The 24,482-nt window shown below is 34.6% G+C and overlaps 2 protein-coding genes across 3 annotated transcripts in view; one reads left to right on the forward strand and one right to left on the reverse strand.

Moving 5' to 3' along the window:
• Window positions 1-24,482, forward strand: part of LOC101737700 (serine/threonine-protein kinase S6KL) — a 65,534-nt gene that overhangs the window by 16,653 nt on the left and 24,399 nt on the right. The gene's annotated exons all lie outside the window — the stretch shown is intronic.
• On the reverse strand, window positions 1,138-11,205 carry LOC778506 (uncharacterized). Of its 2 annotated transcripts, XM_012695415.4 has the most exons (2): window positions 10,971-11,205; window positions 1,138-2,267 (listed from the first exon to the last, which is right to left on the reverse strand). In XM_012695415.4, the coding sequence occupies exon 2, from the start codon at window positions 2,264-2,266 to the stop codon at window positions 1,448-1,450; it is 819 nt and encodes a 272-aa protein (XP_012550869.1). In that variant the 5' UTR covers window position 2,267; window positions 10,971-11,205; the 3' UTR covers window positions 1,138-1,447.

Genomic DNA, 24,482 nt, shown 5'->3' on the forward strand with positions numbered 1-24,482 from the left:
GATTATAGTTTCATAACGTGAATGCCGCGCCCTATCTTGAGGCATGATTTCTAAATCTCTTCTAAGAGTAGTCTTCTAATAGTATAGTTTAAATAACGGATGTCAGAAATAGGCAAAGTGATGGTATCTATCCATTCACAAGACACCCAACCTTTACTTTTGAGACGTGGTTAAAAGCTTTCCACAATTGTAAAATACAAAAGTAAGAAAGCTGTTTTTCTAATGCAATTCGAACTCGTGGTAAGATAGGAGAGCTGGAGCGTATGGTCGGATTTCAATAATTCATTCCCTAATAGTGCTAGTCACTATATTCTTGAGTATCATGTATTTTGATAAACATTCTAATCAACCAGATTTACTTGTAGTAGGCTGTAGTACAATGGTGTGTGGCAGAAACCGCTCATCATAGTCAACAGTTCAAGGTTTAGTTAAATTTTATGCATTAAATTTTCCCTTTTGTTTTGGTATTGATATTTTTTCTTGTTAATTGGACAAAAGAACGCTTTCCAAAAAAATAATATAATATTTTTTTTTCTCCCTACCTATTTGCTGGTAGCTTAAGAGGCTATTTCAGCTACGCCCGGACGCGATTATTAGAAAGCTCGTCATAAGACTACACAGAAAACCGGATAACAAACTTAGGAGAAAAAGGAATCTTATCTGTTTTATCTTGCTTCTACCTGTTTAACTTGGACACTTACATACTTTTACTACTACTACTACTACTCCAACCTATTTTTGGAATAGATAAAAGAAGCCTGAATTATTATCATAAATTATGTTTGACTTTTTCAAATTTTATACGTATGTATAAAATCGCGGGCAGACAATTGCAATTCTATTATATGAATAAAACAATAATAAAATCATTCCATAATTTAAAATATAAACTTCTGTAGCGGCGTGACTGTGAGTCTGGAATTGCCAATGTCGTAGAGCGACAGTGACGACATCATTGAGTATTGCCGCATTGCTCTTTTATCTTCAAAGTTAATTAAAAAGAAATTTAGCTTTATTATTTAGTGTTGGTTGATTGTTGTTATGCTGAGTGCAAAAACGATGTTCAACTCTGTAACCTTTATGATGAAGTCAATCAGGTAATAAGTCAATTAAAATTAAAAAGAATGAAACTAATTCTTATTACAAAAAAACCTTTATTATTACTTATGTTATCAGAAATTCGATAATTTACTTCGACAAATAATTACATCGTAGGTAATTTTTGATTTCATTATTTAAATAAGTCTCTAGGTCTAGGAAATAGACAGTTATCCACCTCGGTGTAGAGAACGCCACTCTCACTCACATGGGGTAGTTTCACACATATACGCTACAGTTAATCTCTCGCGTTGGCAGCGGAGCACGAGTTAATGTGTTCGCTGCAAGCAGTGGACGCGTGTCGAAGACTGTCAACACGCGTCCGCCGCTTAACGCCTTCGCGGTCTATCTAAGATTTGTTTTCTTCAGATTTGGATTCGTCAGATGATTGCGAACTTTCTGAGGAACTAGACGAGTCTTTGTCCTTGGTTTTTGTTTCTTTGTTTTTGTCGTCGCTAGTTTCGGGTGCTACTGGAATGTCATCTTTAGCTGTAGTCGCAGAGTCATCAGCCGACTTAGCTTCAGCTTTCGGCGCATCAGGTGAAATGTCAGCAGGCTTGTCCTCATCTACAGGATTGTCTGCTAACTTAGGAGCATCGGCTGCTTCAGGAGTCTTAATTTCAGGAATTGCAGCAGCATCGCTTTCTACAGTAGGAGCCAAGTCGATCTTCTTCACCATGTTGGGAATGATGGCAGCTGAGTCGGCAGAACCTTCTGCATCAGTAGCACTAGGTTTTTCTTCTTTTGAAATTTCAGCGACGGTAGCTTGTACTTCAGTTTTTGAATCTTCAGGCTGAGCAGCTGGTTCTTCCACTTTAATATCAGCAGATTTTGCTTCAGCATCGGGAATCTCGGATGATTTTGCTTCCGGGACTTTTTCTTCGGTTTTCACTTCAGGAACGGTTTCCGGTTTCGCGATATCGGAGTCTTCTGGGGCTATATCGTCCTTTTTGGCCTCTGGTATAGCGGGTACCTCGTCGTTACTAACTGGAGCAGGTTCGGCTTTCTTCTCTTCAGTGGCAGCAGCTACTTCGGTAGGTTTAACCGAGTCATCAATTTTGGGCGCGACTTCTAGAATTGGTTGAGCGGGAACTACGTCCTTTTCCTCCGCCACTGGCATCGCCAAACTCACAGCCGCGAAGGCTATGCACAATAGTAAGACCTTCATCCTGAAAACAAATAAAAAAATACCGTAATTAGTGGTTTTATAAAATTTACTGTGAATTGTATAAAATTAGAATGCACGTCTGCAAGTCGTGAGTACAGTAAGGCCAATGTTACGCTCTAGTCGACTGACATTTTGCTGCAATTTTTCAATTAAGATTGAATAATTTAAGGGTCCGTTGCGTCGGTGAATGGGAACCTTCCTTCTAGTCAGTTCCAATTGATTTATTAGAAATAAGTAGGATGTAAACTATTTGTGAAAGGGGTGCTACAATCAGATTCGAAATACGTTGCTCAAAATTATTAAAGACCGCCCATGTCATATTGGCTTATAAATAAAAAAATCGTAACAGAAATACAAATATTTTATCATATTGTAAGCTGGTTAGGCATAAGCTATGTTGTGTGCGTTCAAGAGAGCCAATTAGTGACTATGTTGGGTTTTTAAGAACTGGTTGTGCCGTTGAAAAGAGATGTAACTCAATAAATAAGTGGCAGCAACATAAAAATTCTTCAGGTGCAAATTAAAATTTTAACTATTCAATAGTAAATAAATATTGATGTAATCTCATCAACATTTCTGATTACGGATGCTTTCTAGTGCGTGCGAAGTACGCAGGATGCGAAGTGCGCATTGAAAATAAGAATGATGGAGACTAGACGTCAGTAGTACACGTTCTGAATTTTAATCGATCTATTGATATAAACTGTTGACTAAAATGCAATGCATCACACGTCGCATGAATCATTCACACCCATTAATACAAGTCTGGCAACGCTAATCGTAAAAGACGTACAGGATAAATTGGAAATACATTGTTTGCAATAATGTTTTTCCATAATTAGCCAGAAATTTGTGTATTTTATAATGCATAAGATTCAATCAATAGTCAAATTTGAAGTCATTACATTTGATATGCGGATTAGTTAACGAAAAACGTTTAGGGGTGTCATTATTTTGAAGATAAAAAAATATTGGAGTTTGTCGAATACCCTAAACTGCGGAGACCAATGGAATAGAACATTCTGAAGGTAACTTCGATTGCGTACCCTAACTATTTCTGTCACGAAGTAGAACGCGAAAAGGAATGATCGCTATAAATATCGCTAAAATCATCATAAATATAACAGTGCCAATGTATAAAATATCGAAGAAAATTCATTATAATTACTGAAATTAAAATATTGTATTGATTCGATGATATTCTGGAAGGATATCCTCGAATGGTCTGAGGGCATGGATTGTCGTCTTCCCACACGGCACGGCAATTTTTCAATTGAAGCCCAGCGCATGCTTGTTTATTGCGCTAATGAAAAAGATCATTCTTAGCATCCATGTCTGCTACAATGTACCAGAACTACTGTAAGAACGTAATTATAAAAGCACACCAAGAGACACTAAAGTTCCACTGTGGTCCATGACTTGAGGTAGTTTGTGTTCTTACTTCAAATACCTTTCTAGGTTGACGTAAATTTAGAAAATCTTCATCGAACTTTCGCATTATTTAGATCAATGAAGTATTCAATTTTATTATAGAGGCCTTGCATTTAGAATTACTTCTATTATGTTGATGATTTCGTCACAATATCGAACGTTACGGTTGACTGTATGTTTACGAAATGCGCATGTTTCAGTTACGATCTTTGAATTCGAAATAATGCAGTTTGTGACGATTTCGATCGTTACATTATAATATTTGTTCATATTTCATTGTTACGATAAAAATTTGATTGAATGGCCAAAGTAAGGAACGAAACGAAAGTCTTTAAAGCAGTATGTTAGTAAATTGTTGATAGGATTAGTATTCAGCTTTTGTTTATTACCCAGTCTAAATTTTTTTACCAAAAAAAAAACATCACATGAACACCTTTATTTTTAAATTAATCAAAGGTTGCACGGTCACTGAGTTATATTTTATATGAATGCAGTCAGTTTTTACGGATAACATGTTCTGGTCGAAAGACTCAATTGTACAGCTGGTCACAATTATTATAGCACCCCTCGAAGCCTGATTACTGTGAGAAATGGTAACGTCTCTGTTATGAGAAATTGCTGATGCGTATTACAACGTACTAACCGTGTCGCTCAGTAACAAACAGCGAGCTAACGAGAAGGCATTAATTATTATTTGCGTTGGCTGCATTTTTAATTAATTTTCAAGAATTAGTCAATTTCCTTTTTGGGCAGTAAAAATTCACTAAGAAAAATGAATTTAATAAATCATTTCAGATGTAATAAAACTATGATTTGATGGCTATGTTTTGTTACAGTGCATAGTGTTATGACAAGAACAGTGCCTACCTAAGTATTGATGATTCACAAATTTCTGAATCACGAGCTTTGAAACTAATTGCAAAGTATAATATTTTAGTAATATTAGTTTTAGTTTTCTTCATACTTTCGTTGATGGGTGATATTTAATATCAAATTTCATTTAAGCAATCCTCATCATTTACCTATTCGATTTCGTTATATTATGTGTATAAAGACAGTTTTGGTAATATTTGCGTCATGTTACTGAATTAGTATGACAATCACGTTCGCCCATAACGCAACATGTGTAAATGTATTCAACAATTATAATTAGAAATTCTCCGGTAGATAAATATTTTATGAGTATGTATTTTCTTTCGGGCAATGAATTTCAATTATTACTCAAATTATGTTTCTGGTTCTTCAAAACGCTAGAGGTCCAAAACAAAAATAAGTATGATATTTTTATTAAAAATAGGACACTTAAATTAATATACATGAACTATGCATATAGATTGATACAGATCCCATTTTTCACTAAGAAAATAAAAAAAAATATCAAACTGAATATTACAATTTGAAATTATTTGATTTAGCGTTTTTATTTAGCGCATTTATGAGTCCATACAATTAATAATAAAACAAACAAATTAATTCTTCGAAATATTATTACGGTACGAAATATGATGGTAATTATATATAATGGTATATATATTTTCGGTTGTCAAAAACTATACCATAATGCAATTTATTGACAATCACGCCGAGTCAGTCAGCACATCAGCATAAAGCGGTTTGTCGCTTTTGATGCCTAGATTGAATTTTAGTATTCCTCATCATGATACAACACCCTTTGTCGTGTTATGAACAAGAACTGTGACTTCAGCGGTTAAGCAACTTGACATTTTGCATTTAATGCCAAAGGTGGAGCTGTTACAGCACCCTCGATATTTTCATGTTATTTTATATCCTCTCAGTCGATCGATGTTCCAGTTTTTTTTAAATAATCTACTCTTTATTATAAGGTTTTTTTTTATTGTTTAAATGGGTGGACGAGCTCACAGCCCACCTGATGCTAAGTAGTTACTGGAGCCAATAGACATCCACAACGTAAACGCGCCACCCACCTTGAGATATAAGTTCTAAGGTCTCCAGTATAGTTACAACGGCTGCCTCATCCTTCAAACCGAAACGCATTACTGCTTCACGGCAGAAATAGGCAGGGTGGTGGTACCCAACCGCGCGGACTCACAAGAGGTCCTACCACCAGTAAAGGTATAGGTAAATAAGGGCGAGAAACGATTTTTACGATATAATACTTTGAGAAATTACTCGCTTTTATTACACTGTAATCACCGAACAAATTCTATTGATTGATTTAATATGATTATGCAACCCGCGATTACAAACAGGAGCATCCTATAAAACTGTAAAATATTTCAATTTATTTATTAAGAACACGCAATGTTCTTTTGTTGTCTGTTGCGTTAATTTGTCGAATTTCCAGTAAAAAATGACCCAGACCGTCGTGTTACCACAGCCTACTTTCTCGATCCCCCTGGTCGATCACGTATCACAGATGTCGGTATAAAAGTCATAACATACGAGATTCTCGGCCCGATGCGGCCTGTTGTAATCCATGAACAATTGCGCAACTCACGACCCACGGTTCATTGTCGACGCTCGAAGTATCGATCGATCCCGTATATAATCTACAATGACATCTTAATGTCATTAATCAAATAGAAATGTCACAGTGATGACAGTCTCTCAATCGGAGCAAGGTCTCTGGATCTCTGAACAATAGGCTTGAATTTCGAGAACGAATAGACGTTGATAATATATATGAACTTAACTACTTATATGGTTACAACGTAACTGGATTTTAATTTTAAGTGTGGAGAATATTTATTTAAAGAAATATAAAGAAATGTTGTAACAGCAAAGTGACGAAGGTGACTAAAAATGTTATAATACAAATTTTTGACAATAAAAGCAATCGATTTCTACGGATTAAAATGAGAATATCATCAATGCAGTCGAAGTTAATTAAAGATAAGTCGAAAACTAATAGTCGGATATTTGATACAATTTAATTAAGGCTGCCATTAGAATCGATCAAAAGCGATTCTATTCAGGTACAAAAAACGAATGAGACTGCAAAAAAAAAGTCGAATTGAAAACCTCCTCATTGTATGAAGTCGGTTAAAATATAGCTTAGGTCAATGCCAGCGGAAGAACTGCATTTTGTGTAACGACATAACTTGTTACAGACCGCAAGGAAATGTCACAAAAACCGCTCGTGCTGAAAGATCCGATGTTCCGAGGAAAATGTTAAATGTTTCAACCCAAATTAAATATTTGAGTAATGTTTACCGCTTAACCGCTGTTGTATAACCTATGGAATTTTGTGCTGATGCATATTACCGAATTTAAAGAATGTAGTGTTTTTATTCTTAATACACAGACCTCTGACCGTGACGCAAGCCTTACGGATAATATGTTATATACATACATAGATCATATGTACGTCATAAAACAAAATGTAAAAATGCTAGCATAACGGATTAATGAGTTTTCTTCCAGCAAACTACAAGATCAACCACACAATATAAGAAATGTCAAAATGCGCGCAAGAATTTGAAAGCCGTTTATATTATGTAGTATTTATTGTAACTTTAGTATCGACAAACGTATTAGTAATAACAAGATCAGCCACACAGATATAAGCAATGGCAAAATGCGCGCAAGAATTAGAAAATGCGTTTATATGTAGTATTGTAAGCTTAGTATCGACAAACGTATTACTGATAACTGAATGATATATACAAATATAAACCGCTCATTTTATTTCAGTTGTAACTTTGAATACACAGCACGCTGAGGACGTCTCGTTATGTTGTCAGAAAATTAAGCTTGAAAATTTGACGTGAATAAACGTCGCTCGTCTAAAATAATTACGTATGCGGCTTTACGCTATTGTTGTTAACATCCATGACCCATGGAAATTGTTAGCATTACGTTCGGATACACGCGGCGTGTCACCTTGGCCGGTGGTCCTTACCGGTCGCTTTAGTTTTTGCATAAACCGATTCTATTTGTTGGCACCTTAATAGGGTAACAACAAGTTTCCGTAGATATTTCCGTTCCACGAAATGGATCTTCCGAACAATTGCTATAATTCATGGCGACGCAGCTCATGTCACGGAAATATAATGCGCATGTCGTAAGTAGCATTCGTCGCCTCGTCTTTCTCTGACCGGAATATTATTCCGTATAAACCAACATCATGTTACATATTATTATACTTGCTCAAAATCGTTTTATTCATTATTATCAGTTTTATAACGTGAAATCGTTTTTGTTAATTTTATTGTTTACTTTTTGAATATATTTAATTGATGTAGAATTAAATGTTTTATTGTATCTCATAGTCACGACTTTAATATTAAACAATCAAAAATACTGGTTAATTCTTTGTTCCAAAGACTACCTTCATCGGTTTCTCTAATGATGCACAACTATTTTTTAACGTTGTGTCTAATTGAGGTTCGTCAGGGTTGAGTCACGGAAACAATAAGCTTTTTTCTCTTAAGTTTAGTTTAGAATTTGACATGCAGAACGATTTTTTATTAAAGTTTTGTTACGCTCTAGTCAGCAGGCGGGGTCAGTAGGAAAATTTATTAATAAAGCGCATCCTATACTATTCGTATAATATAATATTTATTACGTTTTTAAATTATATATACTATACTGTTCGTTTCATATTTTTCGTTTTAATTTTTCTTGGTTATTTTTTTTAACTGTTCTTAAAAGGGGCTGTCGTCACACGTTTGATTGCTACGTTGGTGGATCCTGACTACCCTGTACCCTGATGAGGGGGCCCTGGACACAAACTTTGTGAAGTTTATTTTATGCTCGGAGTGTTAATGTAGTTTTTATTGCCATAAAAGGCAGGCGAACTATCGGTCCCCATGGTGTTAACCGTCACTCATGGACATCAGGAATGCTAGAGCTAGGAATACACAGCCGCCGAAGACTCCTTACAAGCGACATTTGAAGAGAGCCACGTAATGGCGTTCATAGTGCAGAGAAATTCACGTATAACGTAATTACTATGAAAGATTATTTATTTTCCAATACTAGCTTAACTGCGGAGCGTGGAGCATTAATCGATTATTATTTCTATATATGTGTAGTAGTGTATATCAGAAATATACGCTACCGAAATTCATCTAAAAATTTAAGAATTAACATTTTAAGAATTAGAGTTAAAAATTTAAGATTAGAAGTTGTCTTAAAAATAGTTTTCGTTACGTTTTTACGCCTAAATTGCTGAATAAATTTTGACGAAATTTGATATGCAGATAGTTCGGACTTTTAATACCACTACTGAAGAGGGTTCTACGCCCATTCGATTTAAAGTGTACTACACACGGACGAAGATGCGGGGGCAAATATAAAGAAGCTTCCGAAGAAAATATTAGCAACTGGTTAGTTAAAAAATACTAACTTTCAATTTCGCGGATATCGAATTAATTTGTAAAGGAAGGATAATTTGGAAAGGAATAGATCTTTGAGTTAAATTTTTTTTTATTGCCCTTGTAGGAAGACGAGCATAGGCCCACCTGATGGTGAGTGGTTACCGTCGTCCATGGACTTCAGCAATGCCAGGGGCAGAGCCAAGCCTCTGCCTGTCGTATTTATATATTTGAAATCGTACAAAATATTAATGTTGATTCTTATAGTGGAGTCTACTTAAGATTGATTCATAGATTCGTGCCGCATTAGCTCCGCCTGACAGGGCGTGTATATTTAAGATTTGTAGACGTTTACTTGAAGCGATTAATTGACTAATTCTGATTAATTAATACGTGAAGCAAAAACTTTGTATCCCTTTTTACGAAAATTGCGCGGACGGAGGAGTATGCAATTTTCCACACTTTTAAAGAATATAGAGAAGAAGTGCACAATGCTAATATTTTTTTTAAATAATCCATAAAAGATACATTAAATCAATAAAGAAAACATTACACACACTACATACCATGTATTTGACGCACACACGCATGCATACTATTTATTGTCAAACTTTTGTTCTTGACGTCTGTTGTCAAATTGAGAATAGATTAAATATTGTTTGCCTTTGTTAATATTTTTTATAGTGTAATCTTGGCGAAATTTGTGACTATAGAAGTATTAAATACAATCATAATAGTGTACAAACTTACAATTCCAATTAATTATAGTCGAATTTCGACTACTGTGGGACCTCTAGTTCTGATTAATAGATATTATTTGAGGCGTTCGCTCATGGCCTTTTCATTTTTCATTATTATTATTATTATTTTTTATTGTATTTTTGACTTGTTGTTTTCTTTATTGTAAATATTTTTACTTATTTAAAAAAAAAAGTAAATATTTGAGAAAAAGCAAAAAAAAAGCCCGCTGAGTTTGTTTCGCCGGTTCTTCTCAGGACTGTGGCTTTTTTTGGAACCGGTGGTAGGTTAACATTGTTATTTATATTTTGACATTCAACAAGTGTGTTATACTGACATCTAAGTTGAAATAAACGATTTTGAATTAGAATTTGAATTAGAATATATTTTTTTAGGATATATATGCCCGAATTTTTGTTATAATATTATTGTAGCTACATGTTTTACCGACGGAAAATTAAACCTTAACAGGGAAAAGAAACTAAGTTTGAATAAGCTCTAAGAAACGCAGACAAAATCCACGACGGATGTTATTGAATTAATGTTGAACGGTGATTTAGAGGTCTACATTTAAAAACTTTATCGAACGAAGAACCTAAGACATTGAATTGACAATTCTCTATTTAAATTTAAAGAGCAAAATTTAAATTAAACAATAGAGAACAAGGTAACATTAAATAAATAATACGTTATAAATAAAATGATATTGACTTTAATAATTCTGAATTTAAATAGGTTACTGAAAGCTATTTTACATTTTAATAACTGTGTAGGCTTTTGCAGAGATGCGATCTGACGCCGCTATGAATAACATTAAACCAGCTACAAAATCGATAAACCCCTTTCCAACTCAGTGAAGCGTCAAGGGTGTTAGCGCATATTATTTATATCAAGACAGGTCAACTGCGTAATATAAAAATAGCATTTGGACGCAAACACGCAATTTTCTGGCCATCCTAGTGTATTGTGTTTATTGTCCACGTTGTTAATAGTTATTGCAAGCTGCTTAACAACGAAATGCACCGTAATTTGAATTAGATTGTGCAATATACACTTGATAAATGCCTCTGCGTGCAGTATAACGATCGATTTAATTTTAATATTAATGTATATTATTTTTCAAATCGCCGTTTGATATTCTAAAATAATATAAGAAATATGTTGTGTAGCAATAGACGAACGGGAGAACGATGATATTTAAAGGAGATGCTGTCAATTTTCAAAACAATACTCACTTAAATATGGATCCTGTGACGCGACGCCGCTTTTAAAAACACTGACACAAATTGTTTAAGTAAAATATTAATTTAATGTGTGATCGTTGTGACTGCCAGCAATGTATTGGTGGTTGTTTGATAACGCTCGTGTTTATATAGCGGGTGCGGGAGGCGGGTTTATACCGCTCGAGTAGTCTCTGCGTGTGACCATCTCTACTCGTCGAAGCTTTAGCATCATGGCCTTTGTTATTTATGAATTTTAAAACCGACGAACAAGACATTAACTTACAGAACGTTTACAATAATTCAGGGTATTGTTGTACGTATTTTTCAACTAAAAACTTATTATTGAAACTAAATAATAATATAAAGCTAGCATCATAAACAAATTATGAATTAAAAGAGCTTTATGTCATTATTTAAATTATTAATGATAAAAAGTCGTCGTATGTTTTATGTGTCTTAAATAAAATATTTATATTTGAACAGAGATGCCTACAACTAATGCATGCGATAGAACATAAATTAACTACATACTATAGGAAATATGAACAAGATATTTTTTTTTTTTTTAATTTTTTTTTTATTCGGGACAAATTAACTATCTCTTATAATAATCTCTTGTACTTCTTGCCAGTTTTTCGACAGGTTAGGTCGACACAAAAGGTAAAATGTGATAGGTTTTAATCGGTCTACGTGATCTTAACTTTAAGATAAATTTAAGAATAAAAGACTACTCAGTCTGATAGAGTAGTATGAGCAGCTGATTATTTCGGCTTCAAAAAAAGGTTTAAAAATTGGTTAAGGATTCTGTTCAAATAAAAAACTACATATATGTAAATAATTATTATAGGTATTAAAAAAAACGATAATTTACATTTTTATTTATTTATTTACAGAGAACAAGTGAACCTTTATCTGAAACCGTTTTGGGTATTTTTGTCGTATGTTGAGATTACGATCAATATAATATCTTCTATCTTCTTCTTCTATATATTATATAAAAATGAATTGCTGTTCGTTAGTCTCGCTAAAACTCGATAACGGCTGGACCGATTTGGTTAATTTTGGTCTTGAATTATTTGTGGAAGTCCAGAGAAGGTTTAAAAGGTAGATAAATTCTTCTATTCTTCTATATATATAAAAATGAATTGCTGTTTTTTAGTCTCGCTAAAACTCGAGAACGGCTGGACCGATTTGGTTAATTTTGGTCTTGAATTATTTATGAAAGTCCAGGGAAGGTTTAAAATGTAGATAAATGAATGAAAATGTTCGGAATTAAATAAAAATAACAGTTTTCTTTTCCCTTTGATGTGTCCCCCGTCGGACGGATTCCTTTTGTTTGTTTTAAGTTTATTTTATACAAAAGTTTAGGTCTTTTATTTATCGATTGAGGCAGTAGGAAGTCTGCCGGGTCAGCTAGTTGGTAATATAACAAGGTTGACCATCAGTATTTTAACAATATCATTAAATAAGCCGAAGCAAATGATTTACTTGTAGGAATTGGAGGTTCTAAGCTTCACGTTACAAATTCTTTGTAATTGAATATGCATAAAACAGCAAGTTACCGACTTTGTTTAACACATTAATTCTTAGGTTTTTTTTAATTAAAATAAGCATTCTAGGTATTTCAATTGTACTTAGTAAACTTGTTATTCAATGCCAAGTATTATTCTTAAGTACGCAAGTTTTCTAAAATGTCATCCAATTTAAGCGGTAGGCAGCGGCTTGGCTCTGCCCCTGGCATTGCTGAAGTCCATGGGCGACGGTAATCACTCACCATCAGGTGGGCCGTATGCCCGTCTGCCTACAAAGCCAATAAAAAAAAAAAAAAATTTAAAGTCATCGTGTAAAATCCGTCAAACATCAAATACATTTTTTCGCATAGGCTATTTCATAATGAGCTCATACAGTAAAGTGAAATTGTATATCAGGCTTGTGATGCATAATTTACTGGCGTGAATTGAAAGAGGGCGACCTAAAATACCTGACGAATTAGGGAAAGGCTTATGTAAAAAATATAGTCCACTTTTTTGGGTGTGGTTATCGGGAAATGCGTGTTGATTTTGCAGGCGCAGGGTTATGATAATATAATTTCCGGCGGCTGTTCCCGCAGCGAGACAATGCAGAGAATAGCTGTTTCCTTTCTTATAAGTAGATAATTGAGTGCAGTGTTGTACCCTACGTGCCGGCTGGTGGCTGATTTTTTGAGTGCAATTGCGCAGATGAGTAGATGAGTTCAAAATCAACGCTGTATTTAACGAAAGCCAAAGACTTCGTAACATGAATACAGGCTATCCCACCTTTCAAACCGAAATGTATGATTTCCCGGGCAGAAATAGCCAGTTGTAATACCAGGCTGACAACTTGCCGGGCGCATTTATCACGAGTGTGTTAACCTGTTATTGGTTACTCGAGGTTGTTGGAGTTCATATTATTTATTTGATTTACATAATTTTATGTTGGTTGGTAACGTGGAATATGTTCAGTTTGGTAATCATCACCGACAATTTTTAATAGCCATGCTAAAGTCGGCTTCGACAAGGGTTAATTATAAAACCTTAAAAAAATCGTTGGGCTTCTAAGGTGCAATAAATATGTTAGTATACTAAGTAGGTAACTAGTAAAAACCGGTCGCGCTGCGCTGTGACTATCTTGAATTTTATGAAAGACTAGCGACCCGCCCTCGCTTCGCTTCGGAAACATTAAAACACACATGAAACCAAAAAAATAAAATAATTTTTTTTTTTTTAAAAGTAGCCTATGTTCATCAGGGACAATGTCGGCTTTTAATGGAAAAAGAATTTTTCAAATCAGTCCAGTAGTTTCGGAGCCTATTCGAAACAAACAAACAAACAAATCTTTCCTCTTTATAATATTAGTATAGACTAGCGACCCGCCCTCGCTTCGCTTCGGAAACATTAAATTTTATTATTGATAGCTGAGTCCCGCGAAGTTACCCGCCGTTATTGTCGTACCACGGGTGACGCCGCAATGCGAAGCTAGTCTTAAAAAAGTCTAAGTTACTCCTTATATGATCAGCTACCTATCATTGAAAGTCTCGTCAAAATCGGTCCAGCCGTTCCAGAGATTAGCCGGAACAAACAGACAGACAAAAATTGTAAAAAATATTATTTTAGTGTTTGTACCGTATATATATATTCATATGCATGTAGTGAAAAGCGGCTATTTCAATATTAAAAACAGACAAACCAATTTTATTTATATGTATAGATATAGCTTTCTGAAAGCTAACTATCATATGTTGAATCTTCGCTGGAGTGCCAACAACAGTTGTCCAAGATGATTAGTTCTATACACAATTGGTTCGGAAACGCATACATATATGACAAATACAAAATCATCCTTTTTATTCATACAGATAGAATAGTGAAATCCGATGACCCTTCACTGTGATTATCTCTAATCGTGTAATTATTTTCTAATGGAGACTTCCAAACTTTCTTAAAGTTTTGTTGATATGTTGGGTGGACGAGCTCACGGCCCATGTGGTGTTAAGTAGTTACCGGAGCCCATAGACATCTACAATGAAAATACCGCCACTCACCTTGAAGCATGTGGTCTAAGGTCTCAGTTTTAAGGCTGCCCCACCCTTCAAACCGAAACGCATTACTGCTTCACGGCAGAAATAGGCAGGGCGGTGGTACCTACACGTAGGGACTTACAGGATGTCCCAACACAGTATAAGTTCCAGTACCAGTTCATACAAACCTTGTTCTGATAATTTCGGATATACAGAAAAATAAATTATGAAAATCAGTTGAGCCGTTGCCAAGTGACCGACCTACACATAATATGTACCTATAGCAATTAGTTTTGTATTCATAAAAAAATATAGGTAGATTTTTTTAAACAAAACTTATAGTTTATATACACAGACATAAACACCTATTAACTACTACTTGTGTTGAAAATTATCCTCCAATTTCGCTATCTTTTCATTATGTTTACAGACTAAATAAGAAGTTCGCAAGATACTTGTTTATTATATAGATTAATGACCTATTTCACTACATAATTTACATGACTACTTATCTGTCTATTCAGCCTTGATAACAAAGCCTATGCTTTTACTAATTTTTATCTAAACATGAATCATTTGTAAATTTAAATTAACGTGATTATGGAAAGTGATATTTTTTTAAAGTTTGAGTATGAGTGAATGCTAAATAACATTGTCCATTTTCCCAAATGTTCAGTCGATGATTTCATTGACGTGTTTAAAAAAATACGATAGGCCTTTGTTCGGATGTAACCGAAACTTCAATAGGTTTACTTAATAGAATATTACAGGACCAATATGTAAATCCAGATTAGTACAATATTTACATCCCAAAGAAACAAGACGGCGATTCGAACATTCGCAGGGGTTAACAAAACTCCTGTGTGCTTAATGCTAGTTTTTTAACGTCCTCGATAGCGTAAAAGTTAACCCAATTCTGTATGCAGTTGGAACAGCGCCCCTAGCGGCAAACGTAGGCAAACGATCCCATTCCATACAAATATGAGCTAACTTTTACGCTATCGAGAACGTTAAAAAACTGGCACTAAGCACACTGGACTCACTGGAGTAGCACCGCCTGTGTTCTCAAACCGATACTATAAATAATTTGTATTTTGGTATATTATTTACATATCCGCTCTTTGTTTATAATTGACTGTAATCGAAACGTAAACTAGACACAGAAATGTATTAACTCCATCATCGGTAACTACGGGACTCTAACCCTTAATAAACTCTGCTACGAAAATAAGAATTATAAAAAATAATACAAATATAGTTTTAATTTTTTTAACTACAGTGTTTATATCACTTGTTTTTATGAATTCTTTAATCGAAATTGGAAAATAGTCGCTGATACCTAAAAATTAAGATTATATTTTATTACACACTAGCTGACACGGCAGACTTCGTAGTGCCTCAATCGATAAATAAAAGACCTAAACTTCTGTATAAAATAAACTGAAAACAAACAAAAGGAATCCGCCCGACGGGGGACACATCAAAGGGACGCACGGGTAGGTACCACCACCCCGCCTATTTCCGCCGTGAAGCAGTAATGCGTTTCGGTTCGAAGGGTGGGGTAGCCGTTGTAACTATACTGAGACCTTAAAACTTATATCTCGAGGTGGGTGGCGCATTTACGTTGTAGATGTTTATGGGCTCCAGTAACCACTTAACACCAGGTGGGCTGTGAGCTCGTCCATCCATCTAAGCAATAAAAAAAAAGGGAAAACAAAATTGATATTTTTATTTAATTCCGAGCATTTTCATATTTATTCGCCTTTTAAACCTTCTCTGGACTTCCACAAATAATTCAAGACCAAAATTAGTCAAATCGATCCAACCGTTCTCGAGGTTTAGCGAGACTAACGAACAGCAATTCATTTTTATATATATAGATAGATGGATTACTTGTATTGAGATTTCCTTTTTGTAGAAATGGAAAATAATCATTCACAAAATCTTTTATTTATAACAATAAAGCTTGTTAATGATTACGAAAGAATCAGTTGGAAAAGGTACCTTACTGCAATGGTTTTTCTGTGTTTATTTATATACTTACTTTTTTGAGTTTCCTACGTAGGTTTCAAAGTATATTTTTATGGGTATATATGTAAATTACTAACTTGACGTGCCTAACACGGCTTACGGGTTCTATAGTCAAACAGGATAATACCACCAGCTGACAAAAGGCATATGTTTAATACCGGTTCGAGAATTAACAGCTCTCACGAAGTCCCTAGCCAATTAGACTTGAACTTAAAATTGACTTTGGTAGTTGTTAAGTGCACAGCCACAACCATATTTCTTTCTTAAATTTTCGCGGTAGTCAAAACTAATTTTATAGTTTAGATAATGTCGTGTTCAGTTTTTTTCCACTAACAATTACCGGCGTTCCTAATGCTTTATTATTGGTCGTAGATGACTGTTGTAAATTTTGTTGATTTAATAGATAATTGTCTGTTCGGAAATCATTTAAACGATATGGGTATGTGACTCCGGGCCCCTCATCTTAAATCGCGCCATCGTGCACCAGTTATAGTGGTTATAATCTTAATATTTAGAGGCTGTTCCAAACGGTTGCCAGACATACTGAATCTTGAACATCTTTTCCTTTATTTCCTACTGAACTATTCCACAGATTCGTACCTAAAATAATGATAGGTCATGACATTTTTCCACAAAAGGCACTGACAGACTGAACCTTCAATATATTTGGTGTTATGAAATTATCAAGTTTGAAGCGTAAGTAGATTATTTCTTTGATAGAGTTGAGATTTTCAGTGTTTTGTTAAATAATCGTTAATTTTAGAAATGCTTCAAATCAGGAAGAGCCGTCCGTTTGTTTGCCAATTTAAGATAAAAATTCACTTGAGTTTGATGAATAATAGGATAAAAAGGATGAAAATTAAAGAGGAATATATGGTACTATTGTTAGGAAAAAAAACTTCAAGTTTCATAAGTCAGAAGATACATTGTATAATAATTAAACTTGACTGATTATGCCTCATTATTTTATTAACAATAATTAAGGTTTACTTGTTTAAATTAACGAATACCTAAATAGTTCCGTTATTACCATAGAATTCTAAACTTCAGTCAAGAAAATCTATAATAACAGTGAATTCAGATAGAAAGAACATTTTGACTTAAATAACGTGTATCAAAAGTTCAACGCATCGTTTGAAATGGTGGCGACCATAAAAGGAAACGTGTTTTAGAAAATAATATAAGACTATAACGTACTTTTTGTGGCCGACCTTGAAATGCATGATGTGAAAGTAAGGTATATTTAGAATTACCGTTTATCACTGTTAACTTTTAAAGTGAAGTTACGTGTCGCTTTTATTACATATTGAGCCACGTTCGAATATAAAATGCCACCAATCGTGAGCCGAGGAGAAAGGTCACATGTGTAAACGGGCCTTTATTTCATTCGATATTTATGCACAATGAATTAAGATGGTATGTATAAGTGATCCGTTCGGAATGTTTAATTGTTACTACCAGCGATTTTTTGTTTTGTTTTCGTTGTGCAAATTATCGATTTTGTAACGGACAATATACTTCGCGCGTCTAACAGAAGCCGCAGTTCTCATTCTGAAGGTTTTTTTTGTGTTATTGACATTGTTTGTCTTTTATGCCCCCGGTTGACCTTTTTGAATAATCCAGTGACTGTTGTAGCCGAAAAAAAAAATAGTCAATGTAATTTAATATCTTCGTATTTTTCTGCCCAAGTTTCAGATTGCGCTTAACTATGCGATCATATGGCACTAATATGTGACATATTATTGTCACATAATCATTCAAATGGTGATGCTAGTGATAAGCAACAAAATTTTCAAATACTTAGTCTGGCCATAAATACTGTTACAATTAAAAATAAACAAAATATTACATTTGAATTTGGAATCTGTCATTTTTATATGATTGCTCATTGAGTTTTCTCATTTTGGCGCCAATACATTGTACAATATTTTGCGATATTAAAATGGAGTGGGGTGATAAAGAGAATCGAATCGCTGTGATTGCATTACACAAAGTAGGTATGGAGCCAAATGCAATATTTAAAACTCTCCATACGCTTGGTATTAGTAAACTGTTTGTGTATCGGGCTATTAATAGGTGCAATGAGACCTCCTCTGATTGTGCCAGAAAAAGATCTAGCCATCCACGTAGTGTTCGTACGAAAAAGGTGGTCAAAGCAGTAAGGGAAAGAATTCTAAGAAATCCTGTCCGAAAGCAAAAGATTTTATCTCGGGAGATGAAGATAGCACCTAGAACCATGTCGCGTATTTTAAAAGATGACTTATGACTTGCAGCCTATAAGAGACGTACTGGTTAACAAACAAAATGACCGCATTTATGCTCAAAGCTCTGAGGAAGCTTCCCAATTAGTCGACAGAGTGCAACGTGGGCACTATCCGACTTCAGTGATGGTTTGGTGGGGTATTAGCTATGAAGGAGTGACTGAGTCATACTTTTGTGAAAAAGTTATCAAAACATCAGCACAAGTGTATCAAGATACCATTCTTGAGAAGGTAGTGAAGCCCCTTAACAACACTATGTTCAATAATCAAGAATGGTCCTTCCAGCAAGACTCGGCGCCAGGTCATAAAGCTCGGTCTACGCAGTCTTGGTTGGAAACGAACGTTTCGGACTTCATCAGAGCTGAAGACTGGCCATCATCTAGTCCCGATCTTAATCCGCTGGATTATGATTTATGTTCAGTTTTAGAGAGTACGGCTTGCTCTAAACGCCATGATAATTGGGAGTCCTTAAAACAATCCGTACGTATGGCAGTGAAAATTTTTCCCATGGAAAGAGTGCGTGCTTCTATTGATAACTGGCCTCAACGTTTAAAGGACTGTATTGCAGCCAATGGAGACCACTTCGAATAAGCTTTTTATACTTTAAATTGTTTTATATTTATGTATTAAACTAACACACTGTAAAAGTAATAAATGTTATTTGCAATAGAATTCTTTTTTCCTTTGTCTCAGTATTTATGGCAAGACTAGGTAGATGTTTCAAATTAGTCAAGTTTTATTGTCATGTAGGTATCGATCTCACGATAACACTTGATTGAAAAGAACTCTGGATAAAGATGAATGTCATTCGATTTGCGTCAAACAAGTGTCCGGTGTCATGTTGTGCATCTCAAACGCAGCTGGTTCAAGATGCTAAAGAATTATTTCGACTGGTAAACGTTCACGGCTCACTGGCCCGAGTCATTCCATGCGAAGCTTCGATCATTTTAAAATGTCAAGTCCTAAAAACGTTGGAGTTAACAACATTGGTAATTAACATCCCTGCCGCGTAATTCTCTTAGTGCCGTGTTAATTAATGGGCGCTATTGTTTTGTATAAGTTTTTTTTTTAATTATTGTTAAGAATAACGTAAATATTCACTGACTCGGTGGTGCAGTTGTTAGTATTATTCTGTAATGTAAAATTATATTTTAATCCATAGAGTTTTTGGATTGTTATCTTACAAAAATATTTACGTCATAATGAATACCTGGGCATTTTCGTATATATAAAATGTACCTATATAGGTACCTAGTGTTCATTCATTCACAGAGATGCTTTGCTTTCAATTTACATTTGTTTTGATTACAAGGGCGATTACACGTGTGAAATACTCAAAGGAAAAACGTCAATAACATTTTAATGTTTTGTTTTGTGAATATTTGTGTGACGAATTTTAAACACTTATTCACGACAGACGATTGATGTGATTGTATATTTTTTTCTGTACATAACTTATTATGTACTGGGAGCCCCGCGATGTCACCCAATCGTTTTCTCATTAACTACATTTGTACAAATTTTATATTTTATCGCTAACTCCTTCAGCCATTTTTGAGTGACTTAGTAACAAACACCCCGGTCATCGCCCTCGTCGAACCCGTCGCTTGCGACTAAGGACTCGGCGAATAAATTAACCCACTGACAGCCCAGAGTTTCTCGCCGAATCTTCTCAGTGGGTCGCGTTTCCGATCCGGTGGTAGATTCTGCTAAGCACTGTTCTTGCTAGTGCCAGTGTTACCAACAGCTGGTTTGAGCCCCGAGAGCTTACCTATACGCTAGGGTAACGCTGATATAGCCTCTCAAGACTATCAGCATAGGTAGAAAAAAAAAACACCCAAAAAGACAAATCTTCTTATCGTATCTGAATCAAAATTGTTTTTTTTTAAATGGTTTTTAAATTATTTTTACAACAGTTTAGTCGTCGTCCGTGCTCACAAAATCTGTAAATTATTCGAAATAAAAATAATAAAGGCAACATTAAACAACATTAAAGCGTAAAAGTCGTTTTAATACGACTCGCGATAACCAAAAAAGCACTACCTACATACAATACATACGTTTTGTCAAATATATATCAAATCAAATCAAAAAATTTTTAATCAACATAAATGAAAGTACATTGTTGAACGTCAAAAAGAACTACCGCCAATTCAAAAAAACTAACCTCCGTCCTGAGAAGAACTGAAAAGAAACTCAGAGGGCATGCCATTTTTTTTTAAATATTCGTTTTTTTTTTAAATAGTAGATTTTTTTTAATATATTCATATACATAATATATGTTTTAAATGTATTTTAATATTGCGGTTGTGATCTGATATAGTAGCTATGTATGTCGCGTGTTCCATTCCAGCTTGTCTAGGTATATCATTATGAAATAATAATATGTAGTTACAGATTTTTGTCCATAATATTGAATTAAAAATTTCAAATTACTATTTTCACTCTACTTAGTCCTATAGTATTTTTACCATTATCCTTCAAAAATTATCTATTAATTGTTTTGAAATTTTCGAAATCGCGAAAACCTACATAAAAAGTACTCTTTTTTTTAGTTGTCGGTTAAAAAGGAATGTTTACGCCTTGTATGCTTGCTACGCTAAAGTTAGAAATAAAATATGGCCATTTGTATGCGAGTACCGTCGACTGTGTACTTCCACGCTGACTCATTTATTCATACATCGCCATTAAAATATACGCGAATGGCAAATCAACGTCATATGAAAAGTCTATAGAATAAAATCGTGCCGATAAACAGGACTTATGTTTGTACCTAAATTATATATCGAGGGGCTATATAATTTACGATTTATGAACGACTATTTGGTGTACCTAAGCGATATTTTTGCAATTTTACAGGAAAGCCATTTTAAGTATAAAATTTGGAAAAAATATCATAACAAAGAAACTTCTTTAGTTATTTGAATGGAGTAAACTTAATTGAAATTCAATTAAAAACAATGAGATATACGTTCTGAGGTCTCACTCAGTATAGTTACAACAGCGGCCCCACCCTTCAAACCGAAACGCATTATTGCTTCACGGCAGAAATAGGCAGGGTGGTGGTACCTATCCGTGCGGACTCACAAGAGGTCCTACCACTAGAAATTCAATGAAAAACAACGAACTGTTGATTCTAATACCATATAAGACGCACTTTTAATTAGAAATATAAATGTCACGTATTAAGTGAAATATCACTTAAAGCATATATCTTTTAGGTCGTTACTGAAGTATTTAAAACTTTAATTTGATTAAGAGCTTCATTGAAAAAAAAAAAAAAAAATTTATGTATAATTAAAAAATATATAATTCCAGATAGTGTCTTCCATGGACTATGATTTAGAAATATGCGTTTTACATATATTGAAATTATCTACTAGGGTATCTTATAGAGCAATCATGCAGTAAGCTCGAACCTATGAGTACCACCGTCCTACGCAAATTTGTCGCAATCGTGTGTTTCGATTTTCAAGATAGATCAGCCAATGTCCCAATGCAATTGAAATTTAAATCTTTCGTCTTAAACATTAAGGTTGGCTGCCACAATCACGATGTGGGCGGTGTCTTCAGTCATCGGTAACTATTAAACACGAAGCAAATCCGTATGACCAGTTATGGCATAATAAAATTTAACATCTAATTCTAACTCATTTCTTATAGTATTATTGAAAATTTCTTTATGGCTTAATTTCCCGTTATTGATTGTCTTTATATTATTTTCGAGTTTTTCGAGTTACCGTTACAGTTTTCGTCACGTCAAGGACGAAATTAAAATGTTTTTTTTTTAAGTATTCGATGTTAAACTAGCGAAGCCCAAAGAAAATAAATGACAATTTAATACAATCTGTAATTCAGAACTGCTGATCCGTCGATTCTTAAATGGATAAGCTTGACGAAGCGTGTTGCGGATAATAATATGTACTTTTAGGTTATTTAAATAATATTTTGTGTAAATGTTTGGAAATAAATTTAATAAAAGCTTAATGAATGTTTAAAGTAATGCTGTAGAAAGAAAATAATCAAAACTTTTATTGGATTCTTTTATCGAACTAGACTGCGATCTGAATAATGTAATGAAAGTAAACCGTGGGCGCGTTCGTCTCCAAAGCAATAAAAAAAAACCAAGACTCGAATTCGTATTTTACGTGACATAGTACATTTTATTCCGGTCATCGTTCTCGTCGGACCCGTCGCTTCCGACGAAGGGCTCGACGAGTAAATTAACCCTCAGACACAGCCCACTGAGTTTCTCGCCGGATCTTCTCAGTGGGTCGCGTTTCCGATCCGGTGGTAGATTCTGCGAAGCACGGCTCTTGTTAGGGTTCGTGTTAGCAACGTCGTCGGGTTTGAGCCCCGCGAGCTCACCTACTAGTTAAGGTTACGCTGAAATGGCCTCCCAAGGCTATCACCAGCTTAGGTAGGAAAAAAAAACATTTTATCGGGATCTAAAACAATAATGTTATCTTATGTGAATCGGGTCGTTTGCGGGTTTTCCTCGTTTTTTTTTTTTGAGAACATTAAGATGTTTCCGGTGGAAATCCTTGACCTCGATCTCAATTTAATGGCGTGTGATACACATAAGTCGATTTTACGTTTCTTGTTTTTTATGTATAGTAAGTACCTAATGATGTAACTGACCGTCAAACTGGCGTCATCTTCTTCACGCTCTTACAAAGCAATCTTCCTGTTTAAGACGCATTTACAAGAAGGCAGCGTCATGCAAACGATTTGTTTCAGTTCCTCAAATATATATTGGCGTACGTCAGAATTGCGTGGCTCTTATCGAAGCCATAAGAAACGAATTAATTGCTTGGTAACGTTAATTAATGCGATGTTAAGCTATTATCGTTCATTTGATTCGTTTAGAGACAAAAAATGTTATGTCGGAATCATGTTTTTAGGCGACAAACTAAAAATGTCATTCACGGTTCGCAATCGGTTACATGGATCTATCATTCTTGTTGATTCGTCAAGGCTCTTGATTAGACTAGCAAATGTTTTCAAACGTCTAAAAGAATTTCCCTTTTAATGTTCACTTTTATATTTCTTTCGTTTTTGAGAAATGAGATAAACCTCGACTGTTTGATGGTCATTATTATTTTTATCAGTCTGGTATTCCTTTGCAGTTATTTAAGGTTACTCGTCATCTTTTCAACAAACTGGGTAACATATACGATGCGCATGGCGATGACGATTTTTGGTTCAGGTTCGAAATTTTATCGTTTCTATTATTTTAGACATTCAAATATAAAGCCTTGTTCATATTGCGTCCACAAATCTTCGTTTGCGAACCCAAGTTAATCAGGAACGAGGTTCGGCACCCATGCATTCAGATCGGATACGCATAAATGTTAAAAAAAACTGTCACGTTCTTGTTAGCGAATTGTATAAGCAATCGCCAATCATCGACGATATGATATTATTCATAACGTCCTCTAGTTACGTCGGTTTCATTTGCAGAACAATACCAATGATGAATAACGTCAAAATATGTTGAAAATTTAAGCGAAACCGTTGATAACACGATCCTTCCTAGTCACAGAAATAATTTAAAAGAACGCTTGTTTATTTTATTTAACTTTGTATCTATTCTATGTTACCGAACTAGCATGATTTGTTTTCATGTTAACCATTACCAGTTCCACTTGGACGTGACCAATTCAGATATTTCCTAATAAGAATTCGACTGTA

Source organism: Bombyx mori, chromosome 8 (genome assembly GCF_030269925.1).
Source record: "Bombyx mori chromosome 8, ASM3026992v2".
Lineage (NCBI taxonomy): Eukaryota > Metazoa > Arthropoda > Insecta > Lepidoptera > Bombycidae > Bombyx > Bombyx mori.

Coding starts and splice junctions, on each gene's coding strand:
- LOC778506 (XM_012695415.4), bottom strand. CDS start 2,266: ATGAAGGTCTTACTATTGTGCATAGCCTTCGCGGCTGTGAGTTTGGCG.